Source organism: Zea mays, chromosome 10 (genome assembly GCF_902167145.1).
Source record: "Zea mays cultivar B73 chromosome 10, Zm-B73-REFERENCE-NAM-5.0, whole genome shotgun sequence".
Lineage (NCBI taxonomy): Eukaryota > Viridiplantae > Streptophyta > Magnoliopsida > Poales > Poaceae > Zea > Zea mays.
In genome coordinates this window covers 148,955,750-148,971,674 of record NC_050105.1, presented here as the reverse complement: position 1 = coordinate 148,971,674, position 15,925 = coordinate 148,955,750, and the positions used below count along the sequence as shown (strand labels likewise).

General features: G+C 46.0%; 1 protein-coding gene and 1 long non-coding RNA gene across 5 annotated transcripts in view; one reads left to right on the top strand and one right to left on the bottom strand.

Annotated features, from left to right (window-relative positions):
- LOC103642159 (oligouridylate-binding protein 1) overlaps positions 1-12,580 on the top strand; it is a 117,513-nt gene extending 104,933 nt beyond the window's left edge. The window contains exons 13-14 of one of the 4 annotated variants that reach the window (XM_035963582.1): positions 3,934-4,107; positions 10,562-11,180. In XM_035963582.1, the coding sequence (XP_035819475.1) occupies positions 3,934-3,943 (10 nt within the window). In that variant the 3' untranslated portion in view covers positions 3,944-4,107; positions 10,562-11,180. Of the gene's footprint in view, positions 1-52; positions 206-3,933; positions 4,108-10,561; positions 11,181-12,292 lie in introns of those variants that run through there. The other 3 variants (XM_035963581.1, XM_035963579.1, XM_035963580.1) reach the window with 3 other exon arrangements.
- Positions 197-2,615, bottom strand: LOC103642160 (uncharacterized). Its single transcript, XR_560684.4, has 4 exons — positions 2,484-2,615; positions 1,973-2,272; positions 1,134-1,881; positions 197-406 (listed from the first exon to the last, which is right to left on the bottom strand). It is a non-coding gene; the product is annotated as an uncharacterized lncRNA (long non-coding RNA).
- Positions 12,581-15,925: the final 3,345 nt, after the last annotated feature.

The window sequence follows — 15,925 nt, the reverse complement described above, 5'->3', positions numbered from 1 at the left end:
CTTTCTATTTGCTCTTACCTTTTTTGTTAGCTTTCTTTTTATTGTCTAATAGGTATATGCCCGTGCTTTGCTACGGAGCTAACCAAAATGTAATAAAGATACATTGAGGTACAAAAGCACTATTTATCGCTATATGCTCTCGTTAGCATCTTTTAAAAGTTTAGGTTTACATACCTTAAACATCTGCTAGAGAATATAAGAAAATCATATTTGCCAATGCAATTAATTTTTTTTGCTACAATGATTGAGTCAATAAATAGTATATAGGTGAATGAAATATAAACATTCAGACAACAGAGGTGTTATGGCCTTATGCCAGTGACAGTTTAAACCAACCAGAAGACTTAGACGATATCTCTGAAACTTATGTCCAATTATGATATCAGGCAATGCACCATTTGGGTAACTGCAGAGGCACAAATAAATATTGTTTAAATAAGATATTTATTCAAACATAGATCAATTTAATAGTGCACTTAGATACTCTTATCATAGTAATGTCAGATATTTGTGTTGGTTAGCTTGATTCAGATTTGCTAGTGCCACCGCCCGTGGTGGCTGCCGCTATCGTCGGCGCGACGCTAGCTGTCGAGGTTCTTCGTTGGAGCCGTCAGCGTAGTACAACAAACTGCTACACGCTCCTCTTACTTCGACAAGAGCCGCTGGCACAAGCGACGTCTATGACTAACACCTCGGATCTCACAGCTATTATTGGCCATCATGGATGGTTCTCAAAATTGATTCAGAAAAGAAACTGAAAAAAGTGATCATACAAGTCCCTCGGATCTCATAGCTATTATTGGCCATCATGGATGGTTCTCAAAATTAGTTTTAGCCACAAGCCACCCATTAATCGAGAATGACATGTTAGTTGACTTGAAGCTAAAACCAGTCTTCCTTAAGCCAATCACATATTTCACTGGAACCGCTAATTGACAGAAACTTAAAACAAAGAAAATGACACCAATCCAACCAAAAAGACAATACTACCAAAATGAAGTTTTCATATACCAGAATAGAAACAATATCATGTCAATTAAAGCTGCGCTATCTAAGGGAAGAGATTGCTTCAACTTGTTTGCTTTCTCAGCATCAAAGACGTAGAGGGTGTACAAGTACTTGGATCAACATACCTTGAATTTAACAACATCCTTGATCCTCTTGACCTTCACTGATCGGGCATCCTTCCTCCTCACGGTCAGAAGGAAGTCCTTGATCTCGGATTAGACAAAGCAAAGAGATAGGTTGATACTTGATAATGAACTACAAAATACTAACAGGATGGCAAAAAAAAGAATAAACCATTGCCACTACTAAGAAAACAAACACCCACACACATGCTATGCTAACTTACATATAGGAATTATTCAAGAAGGATTATCGTTATCAGAACAACTTCATGTGTTTGTGTTCCACTGACATTAAACTGTAGTTACAAGAACATAGTATGATCCACAAATATACAAGTAAAGCATGAAAATTCGCCAGGCAATGTTTTGCACATGAAGTATGTTTTTTTCTAAAAATAGTTATAAACAAAAAATTGCATGCAGTTTATTGATTAACAGAATAAGCAACATAAATAATAGAAAATATGAGTCTACATTATATCTTTCTCTGTAGCTATATGTAGAACGGTGAACCTGTCATGACCTTCCAGGCTGCCTTCTTCATGGAGATCATCACCATGATCAAGAAGAAACCTCAAGATAGGGAGGTTTCCACTAAACACAACATGCCATATTAGTACCATGCTCTTACCTGCAAATATAAGCACACAATTTTGTCGATCGAAGCTAACTCATAATATATAAATGGATCAAACTTACTAAAGTCGTTCTTTTGCTGTAATATGGTCGTTTTGCAACTTGTTGTACGTCTCTGCAATACCAAGAACCATTATAGTTAAAGACAATTATAGCGTGGATTCATTGATAATGTCGACAGACCGTCAGTGCAAAGCTGAACTGACCAACACCCTCAAGAAGAACCTTCTGCTTGGCGAGGTTCTACACGGGGGCCTTCGTCGGTGACATAGGCTTAGATGAAGAAGGCGAACATGGAGAACATGGCCAGTCGGCCGTTCTTGATCTCCTTCACCTTGAGGATGGCAGTTTGGTAGGGGTCGTTGGCCAGGCCTAGGATGTTAAAGGGCCCACTGGGGCACCGATGACGAGGATGATCTTCGCGATGACAGCCAGACATAGATCCGTTGATGGGAATGTTGTTGCCGAAGTAGTTTAGTATTGTCATCCAGGAGTAGAGTATCAGTCTGCATGCGTTCAGGTGACAGACACCATCCATGAGCTTTTAGTTCATACTTTCAGATTACAGTACTGCTACACTATCTCTACCAATTAAAAAATATGAAACCTTTGGTGTCTTCTATTTTGCTTTTAAATAAACGCAATGACATATATATCTGAGAAAGGGAAAAAGGCTACTGAAGTGGTATGATAATTCTGAGAGGTGGTGGTTAGGACCTTGAACGAAACGGCCTAAGGGTCGCAGTTAGCGCCAAACTTGTTGCAGGCCTCTGGGATGACAGCGCCAGCGGCACCAAGCATGGCCTATATGGCATGGATCAGCTCATAGGCTTGGTACCTGTATGGCGTTGATGATAGGATAAGTTTGCTGAGTAGTGACACTTGTATCAACAATAGGTTCATCACCAAGCAAATCATCAACTGAAGAAACATATGCACTATTCCCAGTATTTTGGCATGAGGTCCATAACTAATTTCTCAAACTAAGACAGGTATTGTTGTACGAGCGGCAAACCAGCTTATGCCAAGGGTAAAAACATATTAGTAGAAGTTTATAGTATGTAAGTTTACTTAAGAAAGAAGAAATTTTATAATTCCATAATGTCTCGGTTAACTGTTTGCCTGAGAAAACAACTGACCAAGATTGATTACTGCTTTATTTTTAGTTGTTACTGGAATGGATGATCTCCGTGGCTCCTTCCCCGTGAGCCTTGTGACCATTGACCAGTTGGCTAAATTGCTATTTAATGTAGCTAGATGCAATTCAGTGCTATGCTAATTTCTAGTTTGGTATGGCGATCAGGTTTAGATTTTGGCGAAACAAAAAAAGTGGAGTGGAGTGGAGTACAAGCGGCCAGAAAAGTGAGAGAGCTATAAGTCTGGAGCTAGGAACGGTGTGAGCACGGATCGACCAAAAAAACTATGCAATAATACAATTCAACTTTGTAGTGGAATGTGGAGAAATTTCACCATTTCTGGAAATGCATAAAAGAACAGAAAAGGTCACCTCGAACTGGATCTAGGTCTGCTAAAGCAATGTTGAAACCCTCCACATCAGAGTCCACGACTCCCCTTTCTTCCTATTCGGTGACCTCCATGTCCTCCTCCACGACACACCTTTCCCTCTCTCTCGCCTACTGCTCCCGCGTACGCCAATCCCGCCTCACCACCGTGTCCGAGGGAGGTGGGGCGAGAGCGAAGGTTGGGCGGCGGCTGGTGTGAAGCCATCGCACGGGGCGAGAGCGAAGGTTGGGCGGCGGCTGGTGCGAAGCCATCGCACGGGGCGAGAGCGAAGGATGCGGACGCCCGCGTCCGGGTGAGGCGGGAGGTTCGGTCGTCGCAAGCAAGGCAGGTGGGTTTTGTTGACATAGATCTAGGCAAGCACGCTGGGTAAGCGGAGGATGCGGACGCCCGCGTCCGGCGATGGCGGGACATCATGAGAGGGCGGGGGAACCGCGGCGTGCGTCGCGGGGATAGGGCGGACGCAGGGGCGGGCATCACGAGCGGCCGGGGGCATCGTGGCGTGCGTCGCGGGGGCGAGGCAAGCGCAGGGGCGAGCATCGCGCCGAGCGGGGGCAGGCGGGGGCATGGTGCCTGGTGGACGCCCTCGTTGGAGTCTTATAGGAGTAGTATAGATTTGTCTTCTCTTTTTTTATTTTATTTTCAGGCTACCATGAATGATGTGCGCCTGTTTTTCCATTCACTGGGGGCTGGTTCAATTGAGGAAGTCCGTGTAACTCGTGATAAAGGCTTTGGCTTTGTGAGGTACAGCACCCATGAGGAGGCTGCATTGGCAATTCAGATGGGTAATGGCCAACTTATTGGCGGGAGGCAGATAAAGGTATCTTTGGTTCATGTTTTCACATTTCCTTGGTAACGGAGAGTAGATTAGGATCCAATAAAATCCTGAAAGTTCCTCGGTCAACTTTACAATAGAATAATACTGTTGGTGGGTAACGGTAGTATTACTAGGCTTGCTTTTGGGTCAAAACTCATTCCTTTTCCAACCCCACCCCACAGCAGGACTCAACCTTGCAAGCCACTCCAAACCTCCTAGCAGTCTAGCACCCAACCCAACACAACCCACTGAAAAAATTCACCCAACCCAAGTAGATACAACCCAAACCCACCTACATTGACCAAAATTTGCTAGCGGGGAAGCGGCATCAGGAAGCATGGTGTATGCGCAGATGTCAGCACCAAGGGAAATACAGTGCCAGCACAAGCAAGCGAAGGAGCTGATCATCTACTGGGCCGTCGCAAGCGCAAGCCAAATGTGAGAGTTATGGGCCGCGAGTGGGTTAACTGAGTCCCAGGCCTTGTAAGGCATACATGTATGCCGGTTGGGTGAAAGAAACCCTAGTATCATTGATAAGAAAATACTACAGTCCCTCTGTTCTTCCTCCTCGTGCTTCCCTTTCTCCCTACTGTTCCTCTCCTGTTCTGTCTCGTGTAGTTGGTCGCTGACAAATTGGTATCGGAGACACCGGTGCTTGGGGCTGGCGCACGGATACTACACTCGCCGCGCCAAGAGGACGGGCGCCATGGAACCAAATCTGCACACGGCAATTGAGGAGCAATCGTGCATCCTCCGGGATATCAGCGACCGCCTGGTAGCGCAGGACGCACGCTGGCGTACATTGGAGACCACGGTGACCCAAAATTCAGCGTCGATCCAAGCACTGGAGGCGCAGGTGGCCAACGCAAGTTCTTCGGTGCCACGTTCCGATCTCGAGATCCAGATGGCGGCTACTTCGACTCGCCTGGATGCGGTGGAGGCGGCGGCGGCGACACGCGTCGGGGCGCTCGAGTCCGCCACGGCGGCGTTCGAGTCCTGGCGTCCCTTCGTCGAAGCTGCGGTCGACGACATCAAGTACTCGGTGGAGAAGCTGCGCGGGGATTTCGCCAAATCATCGGCTCCACCAACTCGTCTTCCGCTCCCACCCCTACACCATGCTGCTGGCGTGCTGGGCCCCAACCCTTCGGCCCCGGCGCGGCCATCTGCAGCAGACGGCCCTCAAGGGCACCGCGTGGATCATCAACGTCGGGAGCATGGATTTGGGCATGTATTTGCTCAAACCCATCTCCTGCACAATGGTACGGCTGATTGCTGTTTTTCCCTTCCATATTCGCACATGGATCCATGGCATGATAGCTCTGAACATGTAGCTCATGAGTCACCACTGCATTCTGATTTGGGTAAACTGCCTAGATTGAACTTCCCATGTTTCGACGGCGAAAACCCTAAGCTCTGGCAGCGCCGTTGTGAGGATTATTTTGTTATGTATGCAGTGAGTTCCTCAGTTTGGATTAAGGTAGCCACCATGCATTTCTCTGGAGCAGCTGCTCGCTGGTGGCAATCTGTAGAGCACCAGTTGAGCACTGCTTCGTGGGTCGACTTTGTCCACATGTTGAGAGAACGTTTTGGGAAGGATCAACACGCTCTATTAGTTCGCCAGCTATTTCATATCAAGCAACAGGGAACAGTAGTTGAGTATGTGGATCAATTTGCCCAGCTGGTCGATCAGTTAAATAGTTATCAAACCATGTCAGACCCCCTGTATTACACCATGAGGTTTCTAGATGGTCTTCGTTTTGACATTAAATCTATGGTCATGATTCAGCGACACAAGGATTTGGATACTGCCTACGTTCTTGCGCAATTGCAGGAGGAAATCGGCGCCACAGCCAAGAAGCCGGAGTATAAGAAGATGGATTATATACCACTGGGAAGGTCTTACAATAGAGGTCCCCTACCTCTACCTTCTCCACCCAAGGCTGGTGCTACAACTCCTGTTCGGCCACAAGAACACAAGTCTCTGCACTCTGTTCAGCCACCTGGGAGTGGTGATCGTCTTGCTTCAGTCTATGTGTATCGGAAGGCTCAAGGGTTATGCTACAAGTGTGGGTCACCTTATACCCGCGGTCATCAATGCCCAGATTCAGTCCAGCTGCACCTCGTGGAAGAACTTTGGGATCAATTTCCAGAACCGTCTGAAGAGGCCCTTTCTGAAAAGCTCGAGGACATTCAGCTCAACAGCTTTCAGTTATCGTATTCAGCAATTGCTCAGGTGCCTCAAATGAAAACAATGCGTTTTGTGGGCGAAGTTTGTGGTCTCTCGGTGCTCATCCTGCTTGATTCCGGCAGCTCAATTTCATTTATTAGCTCCACCATTGCAAATCAATGTTCCAATCTTACTTCCTTGCCACAACCATTGCTGGTCCGTGTGGCAAATGGCGCCCAAATGACTTGTGAATCTGCATTGGTTGACACAGTGTGGTCCCTTCAAGGTTACCAGTTCACCGCTACATTCCGGGTATTGGATTTAACTCAGTACGACGTAGTGCTTGGCATGGATTGGTTGGCAACAAATAGCCCAATGATGGTGCATTGGCTGGACAAGTGGGTCTCTATTCCGGTGGGAAATTCTTACATCAAGCTCTATGGGGTGAAGACATCAGACAGTCAAGGCTCGTTTATCCAACTGTGCAGTCTCAGTGACTTCTCAACAAAGGAACAAGACATGATCCAATCACTTCCAGCCGGCTTACAAGCATTATTGGACCAGTACTCTTCAGTGTTTGAATTACCTAAAGGCCTTCCGCCCGCAAGAGATTGTGATCACCACATTCCTCTAGTTCCAGATGCTCGTCCCGTGCAAATGCGTCCTTATCGGTACGCTCCAGCCCTCAAGACAGAGATTGAGAAACAAGTCACTGAGATGCTAGAATCAGATATCATTCAACACAGTAAGAGTCTGTTTGCTTCTTCAGTAATTTTGGTGCGCAAGAAAGATAATACATACCGTTTCTGTGTGGATTATCGACATCTCAACGCCTTGACTGCCAAAACAAAATTTCCTGTTCCTGTCATCGACGAGTTTTTGGATGAATTACACGGTGCTGCGTGGTTTTCTACTCTGGACCTCCGAGCTGGCTTCCACCAAATACGCATGGCACCTCAGGATCAATATAAAACAGCATTCCAGACCCATCATGGTCACTTTGAATTTCGTGTGATGGCATTCGGACTCACAGGCGCACCCGCCACCTTCCAAGGAGCTATGAACAAAACCTTGCAACCCTTGTTACGCAAGTGTGTCCTTGTATTTTTCGACGATATATTAGTGTACAGCGACACTTGGGATAATCATCTCATTCATTTGGAGTGGGTCTTGCAGCTGTTGAAACAAGACCAGTGGCAGATTAAATTGTCCAAGTGCTCATGGGCTCAACAAAATATTGCCTACCTTGGGCATGTGATTAGCAAAGCTGGCGTCGCCACAGATCCTGCAAAAGTGGCAGCAGTATCTTCCTGGCCACAACCACGTAACTGTAAGGAATTACGGGGATTTTTGGGGTTGGCCGGATATTACCGGAAGTTCGTTAGAAATTTCGGTGTGATTGCTAAGCCTCTCACCAACTTACTCAAGAAAAACTCAGTGTTTGTCTGGACTTCTGAACACGCTTCTGCCTTCACTCGGCTGCAGCAAGCTTTATCTGCTGCCCCAGTGTTGGCTCTTCCCAATTTTGACAAGCCTTTTGCTCTGGAAACTGATGCTTCTGGTTTTGGAGTAGGTGCTGTATTGCTACAGGACAGTCACCCTCTTGCCTTTGTCAGCAAACCGTTGGGAATTAAACATATGGGCTTGTCTGTGTATGAGAAGGAGTATCTTGCTGTGTTGCTCGCCGTCGACCACTGGCGATCATACCTTCAACACGCCCCCTTCATTATTTACACTGATCATCGGAGTCTCTCCCACCTCAATGAGCAAAAATTGAAAACTCCATGGCAACAGAAAGTCTTCACCAAGCTCCTTGGACTCCAGTATCAGGTGGTTTACAAAAAAGGCTCTGATAATAGCGCGGCAGATGCTCTCTCTCGGCGCCCCCATGATTCTGTTGAATTTGCTGCTATCACCGTGAGTTCTCTGCGCTGGCTGACTGACATACAACAGTGTTACCAACAAGACTCCCAGGCAATGAAGCTTTTAACTGAGTTGACTGCAGGTTCTGGCACCTCAGGCAATTATACTCTGCAGCTTGGGCTTATGAAGTACAAAGGCAGACTATGGTTGGGCAATAACTTGGCTCTCCAACAGAAGGTAATATCTTCGCTCCACGACAGTGCTGTTGGTGGCCATTCCGGCTTCCCAGTTACTTATCGACGCGTTAAACAGTTGTTTGCCTGGCCATCCATGAAGTCTGTTGTTCGGGATTTTGTCCGTTCATGTGAAATCTGCTCCCGCGCCAAACCAGATCGGTCTCGGTACCCTGGTTTATTACAGCCACTCAAGGTTCCATCACACGCTTGGCAAGTTATCTCCATGGATTTTATTGAAGGCTTACCCAAGTCTGGCAAGTCAGACTGCATTTTGGTGGTAGTGGACACATTCTCAAAGTTCAGTCACTTCATTGCCCTTTCCCATCCATTCACAGCTCTGAAAGTAGCTCAAGTGTTTATTGATTCGGTGTATCGTCTTCATGGCCTACCTGAAACCATCGTCTCGGATCGTGACCGTATCTTCACCAGCACCTTATGGCAAGAGTTATTCAAGCTGTCCGGCACAACTTTGCACATGAGCACTTCATACCATCCACAGTCTGATGGTCAAACAGAATGAGTAAATCAGTGTCTCGAAACATTCCTGCGCTGTTTTGTCAGTTCTCATCCTACTCATTGGGTAAAATGGTTACCGCTGGCAGAGTATTGGTACAATACTTCGTTTCATTCATCATTGGGGACTACTCCTTTTGAAGTGCTTTATGGGCGTACACCACGCACTCTAGGTCTGTCCCCGACTGATGCTGCTTCGGTGCAAGACTTGCAGTCCTGGTTGTCGCAGAGGGAACTGATGACTCAAGCAGTCCGCCAACATCTATTGCGAGCTCAGCAACGGATGAAGCATCAGGCCGATAAGCGCCGTTCTGACCGGGTCTTCTCCATTGGTGACATGGTTTACCTCAAACTACAGCCGTACGTTCAAAGTTCGGTGGCGGTACGTGCTAACCACAAGCTCTCCTACAAATATTTTGGTCCCTTTCGTGTCGTGCAGCGGGTGGGCAGCGTGGCTTATAAACTGGAGTTGCCACCGTCCGCACACATCCATCCTGTTTTCCATGTCTCGCAACTGAAGCCGAGCGTGAAACCGGCAACAAGGGTGAGCTCTACATTACCATCACCACATACTGACTTACAGATTCCTAGTCAGATCATCGCACGGCGGACAATTATTCGTGGCAGCCGGCCGGTGGAACAAGTCAAGATCCGGTGGTCCGAGCAAGATGATGCATTAGCAACATGGGAAGATGAAGTGGCTCTGCAACAGCGTTTTCCGTCTGCACCCGCTTGGGGACAAGCGGCCATTCATGGGGAGGGAATTGTCAGCACCAAGGGAAATACAGTGCCAGCACAAGCAAGCGAAGGAGCTGATTATCTACTGGGCCGTCGCAAGCGCAAGCCAAATGTGAGAGTTATGGGCCGCGAGTGGGTTAACTGAGTCCGAGGCCTTGTAAGGCATACATGTATGCCGGTTGGGTGAAAGAAACCCTAGTATCATTGATAAGAAAATACTACAGTCCCTCTGTTCTTCCTCCTCGTGCTTCCCTTTCTCCCTACTGTTCCTCTCCTGTTCTGTCTCGTGTAGTTGGTCGCTGACAGCAGAGGCCATCAGAGAGGAGGACGAGGGGGTGGATGGACAGCAGCGGCCATCAGAGAGGAGGAGGTGGGGTGGATGGACACGCAGCGGCAGTCGGGGAGGACGACGTGGAGCGGCAGTCGGTTTCATCATGACCTACCTTGTAGCTGCCCAGCCGCCGGACGAGAGCTTATTGACGAGGATGAAGGACGCTGCTGCAACACGTGCGAGGTGATCATCCGCCAGCGCGAACCGTGCAGCAGAGAGCAGCGAGGGTGAGGGTGAGGTAGCTCGGGTGCGTTTAGCTGTTGACTGTGGGACTGAGTCTCACCATCCATTCATTCTAAGCGTCATCTCTTGACCTTAGCTTGGTTCCCCGCATATCTCATATATATATCCTGCCCCCAACCCTTCTAAATCAAATGAGAACCCACCTGGTTAACCCAAACAAACACAACCCATTAGCAGCATGCCTAAGTATTACATTATTGGTTTATCTACATTATCCCCTGAAAATATAGCCAGAACATAGAAGTATTGTTTGCATTTATTAAGGTCATCAGTAGGTATGCACGATGTGATCTAGTTGTTTACTTGTATGAATCACATTGATCACAGCAAAATACTGAAGTAGTATTGTGCCTCAATTTGTTGCAGTGTTCCTGGGGAAGCAAGCCGACTCCACAAGGGACAGCATCCTTGCCTCTGCCTCCTCCAGCACTGGCACCATTCTCCACTGGAGTGTCGGCCACCGACTTGCTGGCCTACCAGCGCCTGGCTCTGAGCAAGATGGCCTCGAACCACCCAGCCCTAATGGGTCAGCACTCCTTGAAGCAGGTCGCTGCATTGGGGATTGGCGGCGGAGCCAGCCAGTCCATCTATGATGGCGGCTTCCAGGGCATCAATACTGTCACCGGCACAACTTCCGCCCAGCAGCAGCAGCAGCTCATGTACTACTAGAGTACTACTACTCCATGAGGTACCCAGCTACCTATCCCTTCAAGAGGATGGCGAGGATGAATGGATGATGCCCCTTACTATACCCCTATACATATAGTAGATGATGAAGTCATTACTAGGACCTTTTTTCCCTAATCTTTTTAAGACCCATCTAAGTAACATGTCCTCTCTATGCTAGCTATATAATTGTGCATTTCTGGATACTTAAAGCCAAGGTTCTTAGTAGTATAATCTTCTGTGTTTGACCATCTTTTATTGTGATGTATGGATTTTCGTTGGCAATTACTGTATATGTCACTGGATAGGGGTGGTAATCGATCGTGATCTAAATGTTTCTTCACAAAATGGTAGGGTTCTAAATAAATTTTAGTTCAAAAATAAATAGAAATATAGCTCGATTCTAATCCAATTTTTAAATATTATAGTGTAAAATTGAAAGCACATTATCACCTCTATCACTGGTGGTAAGCGTCATATCATCTTGCTTGTATAACCCAGAGCCTCTTGCTCGGTTTACTATGTAGAAGAGACGGTTAATTCTAATCCAATTTTTAAATATTATAGTGTAAAATTGAAAGCACATTGTCACCTCTATCACTGGTGGTAAGCGTCATATCATCTTGCTTGTATAACCCAGAGCCTCTTGCTCGGTTTACTATGTAGAAGAGACGGTTAAGAAATTGCGCCATACATCCTGAGCTCCTAAAACATTAATACAGTTAAGAGATTGTGAGCTCCTAAAACATTAATACAGTTAAGAGATTGTATGTGTAGAAAGTCACGAAGAGAGATACGAGAGTTTCATGGCTGATGCGAGATGAGAGAGCTTTATGGGAAACAAATGTTGATATGGTAGTTTTGGAAATAGTGTGAAACCCTTCATCGAGAATAATGACCTTACCGGGTGCTGTTTGGTTTGGTCTTTGGTCCATTTTGTCTGTCATCGATTCGCCCATTGTTTCAAACTTGGTTAGAGCAGCCCATACTGATTCATAAGGCTACGAGATACAACTGACATGAATGCCACATACTTTATCGTTAATACATTTATGTTCATTGAATCTCGTGTTTTAGTTGTGGAAAGTTTTTTAGAAGTATTTTGTTGATTAGATTTTTTTGGTAATTCTAAAGATTACCTAGATACTTTCTCAGTTCTCTAGAGCTAAATCTAATATCTAGAAGGTTCTATACATACAATTTAACAAGATTTAAATATTTTATTTGGGCTTAGTGTATCAAAAATATCTTTATGATTGTTTCTAAGAAGTCAGAAACTAAGCCCCATATATACCATTTAGTACTTCTAACCGGGGCAATGAGATAGTTTAAATGATTTTTTGAAAGTAAACGAGGGCTAGTTTCTTCAATTTTATAGTGGAAACACAACAATAAGATGCATGCGCAATTTACTTATAATTGCATGTGCAGTTTTACAGACAGATGCATGCGCGGAGGCCTCGATGGGAGTTGATGCATGCGCAGTTGTGGATAGTTGCGACACCAAACTCCAATGAGACAAAGTTTACAAGGGATCCCTTGCTCCTGTTATGTCACCCGCCCGCACGCTACCAAACGGTTGACATAAAGATGGAATAAACAAATCACACCTTGCTCCATGTTTTGAGGGCATGCGTTCTCCCTTTTAGATCTAAAGTATACTAGCGATTGCGAAAAATATTTTACCTTTCCAAGAGACTTAATCCTATTTCACGGTCAGATTGTCTCATGCACTCCGGCAAGATCCGTCTTGTTTCTTTCAACAAGCAAGGACTTCAAAAATTCAGAATTTCAAAGTTTCGACCCAAGCTACCATCGGGCGACCCCAACAATTTGAAAAACAACTCTAAACACTTTTGCTTCAAAGTTCAATCAGAGAATACGAAGCTTCCAAGCGCGCATGTGTCCAGACAGTTAACGATGCAGACCAAGTGTGGTGGTGGTGTGGAGTGGAGGCCCCACGTATATCAGCAGATATTTCGAAATAATTTAATTTATCGGTAATAAAAAGTGATCACCTCGTAAGCATGCAGCCTAGCTCTTAATTAATGGTGGCCTTGTAAATGTAACCCCTACACTACATGTCCAAACAAAAACAAAACCAGTAGCTTCCGTCATGAAAAGAGGAGAAGCATGACAAGGAGGAACATGTACAAAATAACTTAATCCCATAAACGCACTGCAGCCATACACAGATCAATGGCAAAACATAGCTCCCAAACCCATGGCCAACCACTCCAACAAAAGGACTACATAGACATGGATATGAGCTCACTAGCTCTGTTCGTTTCTCCCGAAATAGCTCCGGAATTTTTCTTGTTGATCAAACCTTATATAAATTAAAGAAGTAATCCGGCTCGGAATGGATTCAGGTCACCATTCCTAAACAACTGAACGACTCCTAAGGCCTTATTCGATTAGGGATAGGTTGAGGAGAATTGGAGGGGATTAAATCCCATCATATACAAATTTGTATAGGGGGAGATTTAATCCTCTCTAATCCTCATCAATCCACTTCAAACCGAATAAGCCTAACAGCGGCCACAACCACCACAAGCCTGTTATGCTACAACAGTGCCATGGCAGGCTTGCCGCAGCACCCAGATGGTCGAGAAGTTGCTCGAGAGCGATGATGAGAAGGGACATCGAAAGTTGCCAAGTGAAAGCATCTAGGCCCCTGGTTGGTTTTAGTGATTAATGACAACATATTATTATATGTGACTAACGTGTGTTTTGCAGAGACAAATGGTAAGTTAGGTCGCATGACAGGTAGAAGTACTGCAACGGTGAAAACAATCCAGGAGATAAGAACTCGAAGCAACGGCTAAAACGACGAAACAAAAGGTGAAAGTCTACGGAGTCCGAGTGTCAAGGAGATGTGGACACTCGCGATTTAGTTAGGTCTTTTATTCTCTTTTAGCCGTACTATAAAGAGGGGTTGTCGATGAGTAGTTTGACCAAGAGAGTTCTAGTGTAGTGTTGGTGCTCAATCACACTCATATACAGTGCTAGGTGTCACTCTAGAACTCACACAAAAGTTAGAACGAAAACCGACTTGAAAATCAGCTGAAAACAAGACTTAGAGTTTCTGGATTTGGGGCACCGGACTGTCCGGTGTGCACCGGACTGTCCGGTGCACCCTCTGCCAGGTGGGCCAGGCTGGTCCACGGCAGGGACTCTCCCAGTCGCAGAAACCCGAGAGCGCAGTCTTCGGAAATGAATTTTAGTGGCACACCGGACACCGCACCGGACTGTCCGGTGTGCACCGGACAGTGAACTGTTCACTGTCCGGTGCGCCATGAGTCCAACGGCTAGCTGTCAGAACTAGCCGTTGGAAGTGACCGTTGGCGCACCGGTGGCGCACCGGACTGTCCGGTGCGCCATCGCGCAGCAAGTTTCCTGTAACGGCTAGTTGGTGGGTGAGGGCTATTTATACCCCTTCCACCCACCATATTCAAGTCTTGCACTCCACATTTATTCCAGCACCTTGGTAGAGTATTGCAAGCACCAAAAGCCTAGTGAGGAGATTAGAGAATCATAATCCGCGCTTGTTCCTCATTAGCGCTAGTGAGAGCCACCTAGAGCACACACCACTTGCATTAGGCTTCTCTTGGTCAAGCGAAAGTCTATGGCTTGTTACTCTTGGTGATCGGCATCACCTAGACGGCTTGGTGGCGTTGGGAGCTCGGTGATCACCGTGAAGATCTTGTTGGTGACCCGACTCAAGTTTGTAAGCGGTCTCGAGGGATCCACCGCGCCGGAGTGGCAAAGGATCATCTCGTAGTGAGCACTTGGTTCTTGCGAGGACCAAGGGGGAGCGATACCCTTGCGCGGGTGCTCCAACGAGGACTAGTGGAGAGTGCCGACTCTTCGATACCTCGGGAAAAATTGGAGGAGTCTTCTAAACTTTGCTTTACATTCCGCACTTAATTCAAGTTCTTTACTTTGTGTATTTGTTTAGCAAGTATTTGAAGCATTGTTTTAGCCTTGTTACATTTCTAGTATTATTTTCTTAGTGCTAGTTGTTGGGGTGAAGTTGGGCTCTTGTTTAGCTATTGCTTAGGTTTTAATTAGTGTTGATTTTTAGAAAAGCCCAATTCACCCCCCTCTTGGGCATCGTGATCCATTCAATTGGTATCAGAGCCTTGTTGCTCATAGATTAGCTTAACCGCTAGAGTTACGATGTCCGGTGGGGATGGACCTCCTCCCGTTTTTGATGGTGACGATTTTCCTTATTGGAAAATTCGTATGGAAGCATACTTAGAGGCTATAGACATCGGTGTCTATAAAGCCGCCACACAAGGGTTCCCCGAACCTAGAGATGCCACAAATCTTGTAGGTGATGAGTTCAATTATGAGAAATGGAATGCTAAGGCCAAAAACACCCTTTTTAGAGGCCTTTGCAAAGATGTGTTCAATAGAGTAAGGAATCATAAAAATGCTCATGATTTGTGGATGGACATTTGTGCTCTACACGAAGGAACTAGAAGTGAACGTGAGGAAAGATATCACATAGCCATGCGAAAGTTAAATTCTTTTGAAATGCTTACTAATGAAAATGCAAACGCTATGTACTCACGACTTAATATTCTTGTAGAGGAAGTCAATGGATTGGGGCTTACTCAAATCTCACAACCGGATGTTGTGAGGAAGATTCTCAGTGTCCTCCCAATAGACAAATATGGACACATTACTCCCAATATGCCAACTCTAAGCTTTTCCATATGCATGCTAGGCACAGGCAAAGGAAGAACTTTGTTGCCAAGATTGTGTCAGGGGTGAACACTTTCACTGATCACGGCGAGAAGGCTAGAGCAGTAGATGAGTTTTATTTCAAACTTTTGGGCTGCAAGGCGGACAGATCCTTGACTGTTGATTTGGATTACCTGGGTCTACCTTCTCATGACCTGACTGATTTAGATGCGCAGATTGATGAAAATGAGGTTCTGGAATCCATAATGCAACTACCTTCTGATAAGGCTCCGGGGCCTGATGGTTACACAGGCAGATTTTATAAAGTTTGTTGGCCAATTATCAAGACGGATGTGATGGCTGTTATTGCTG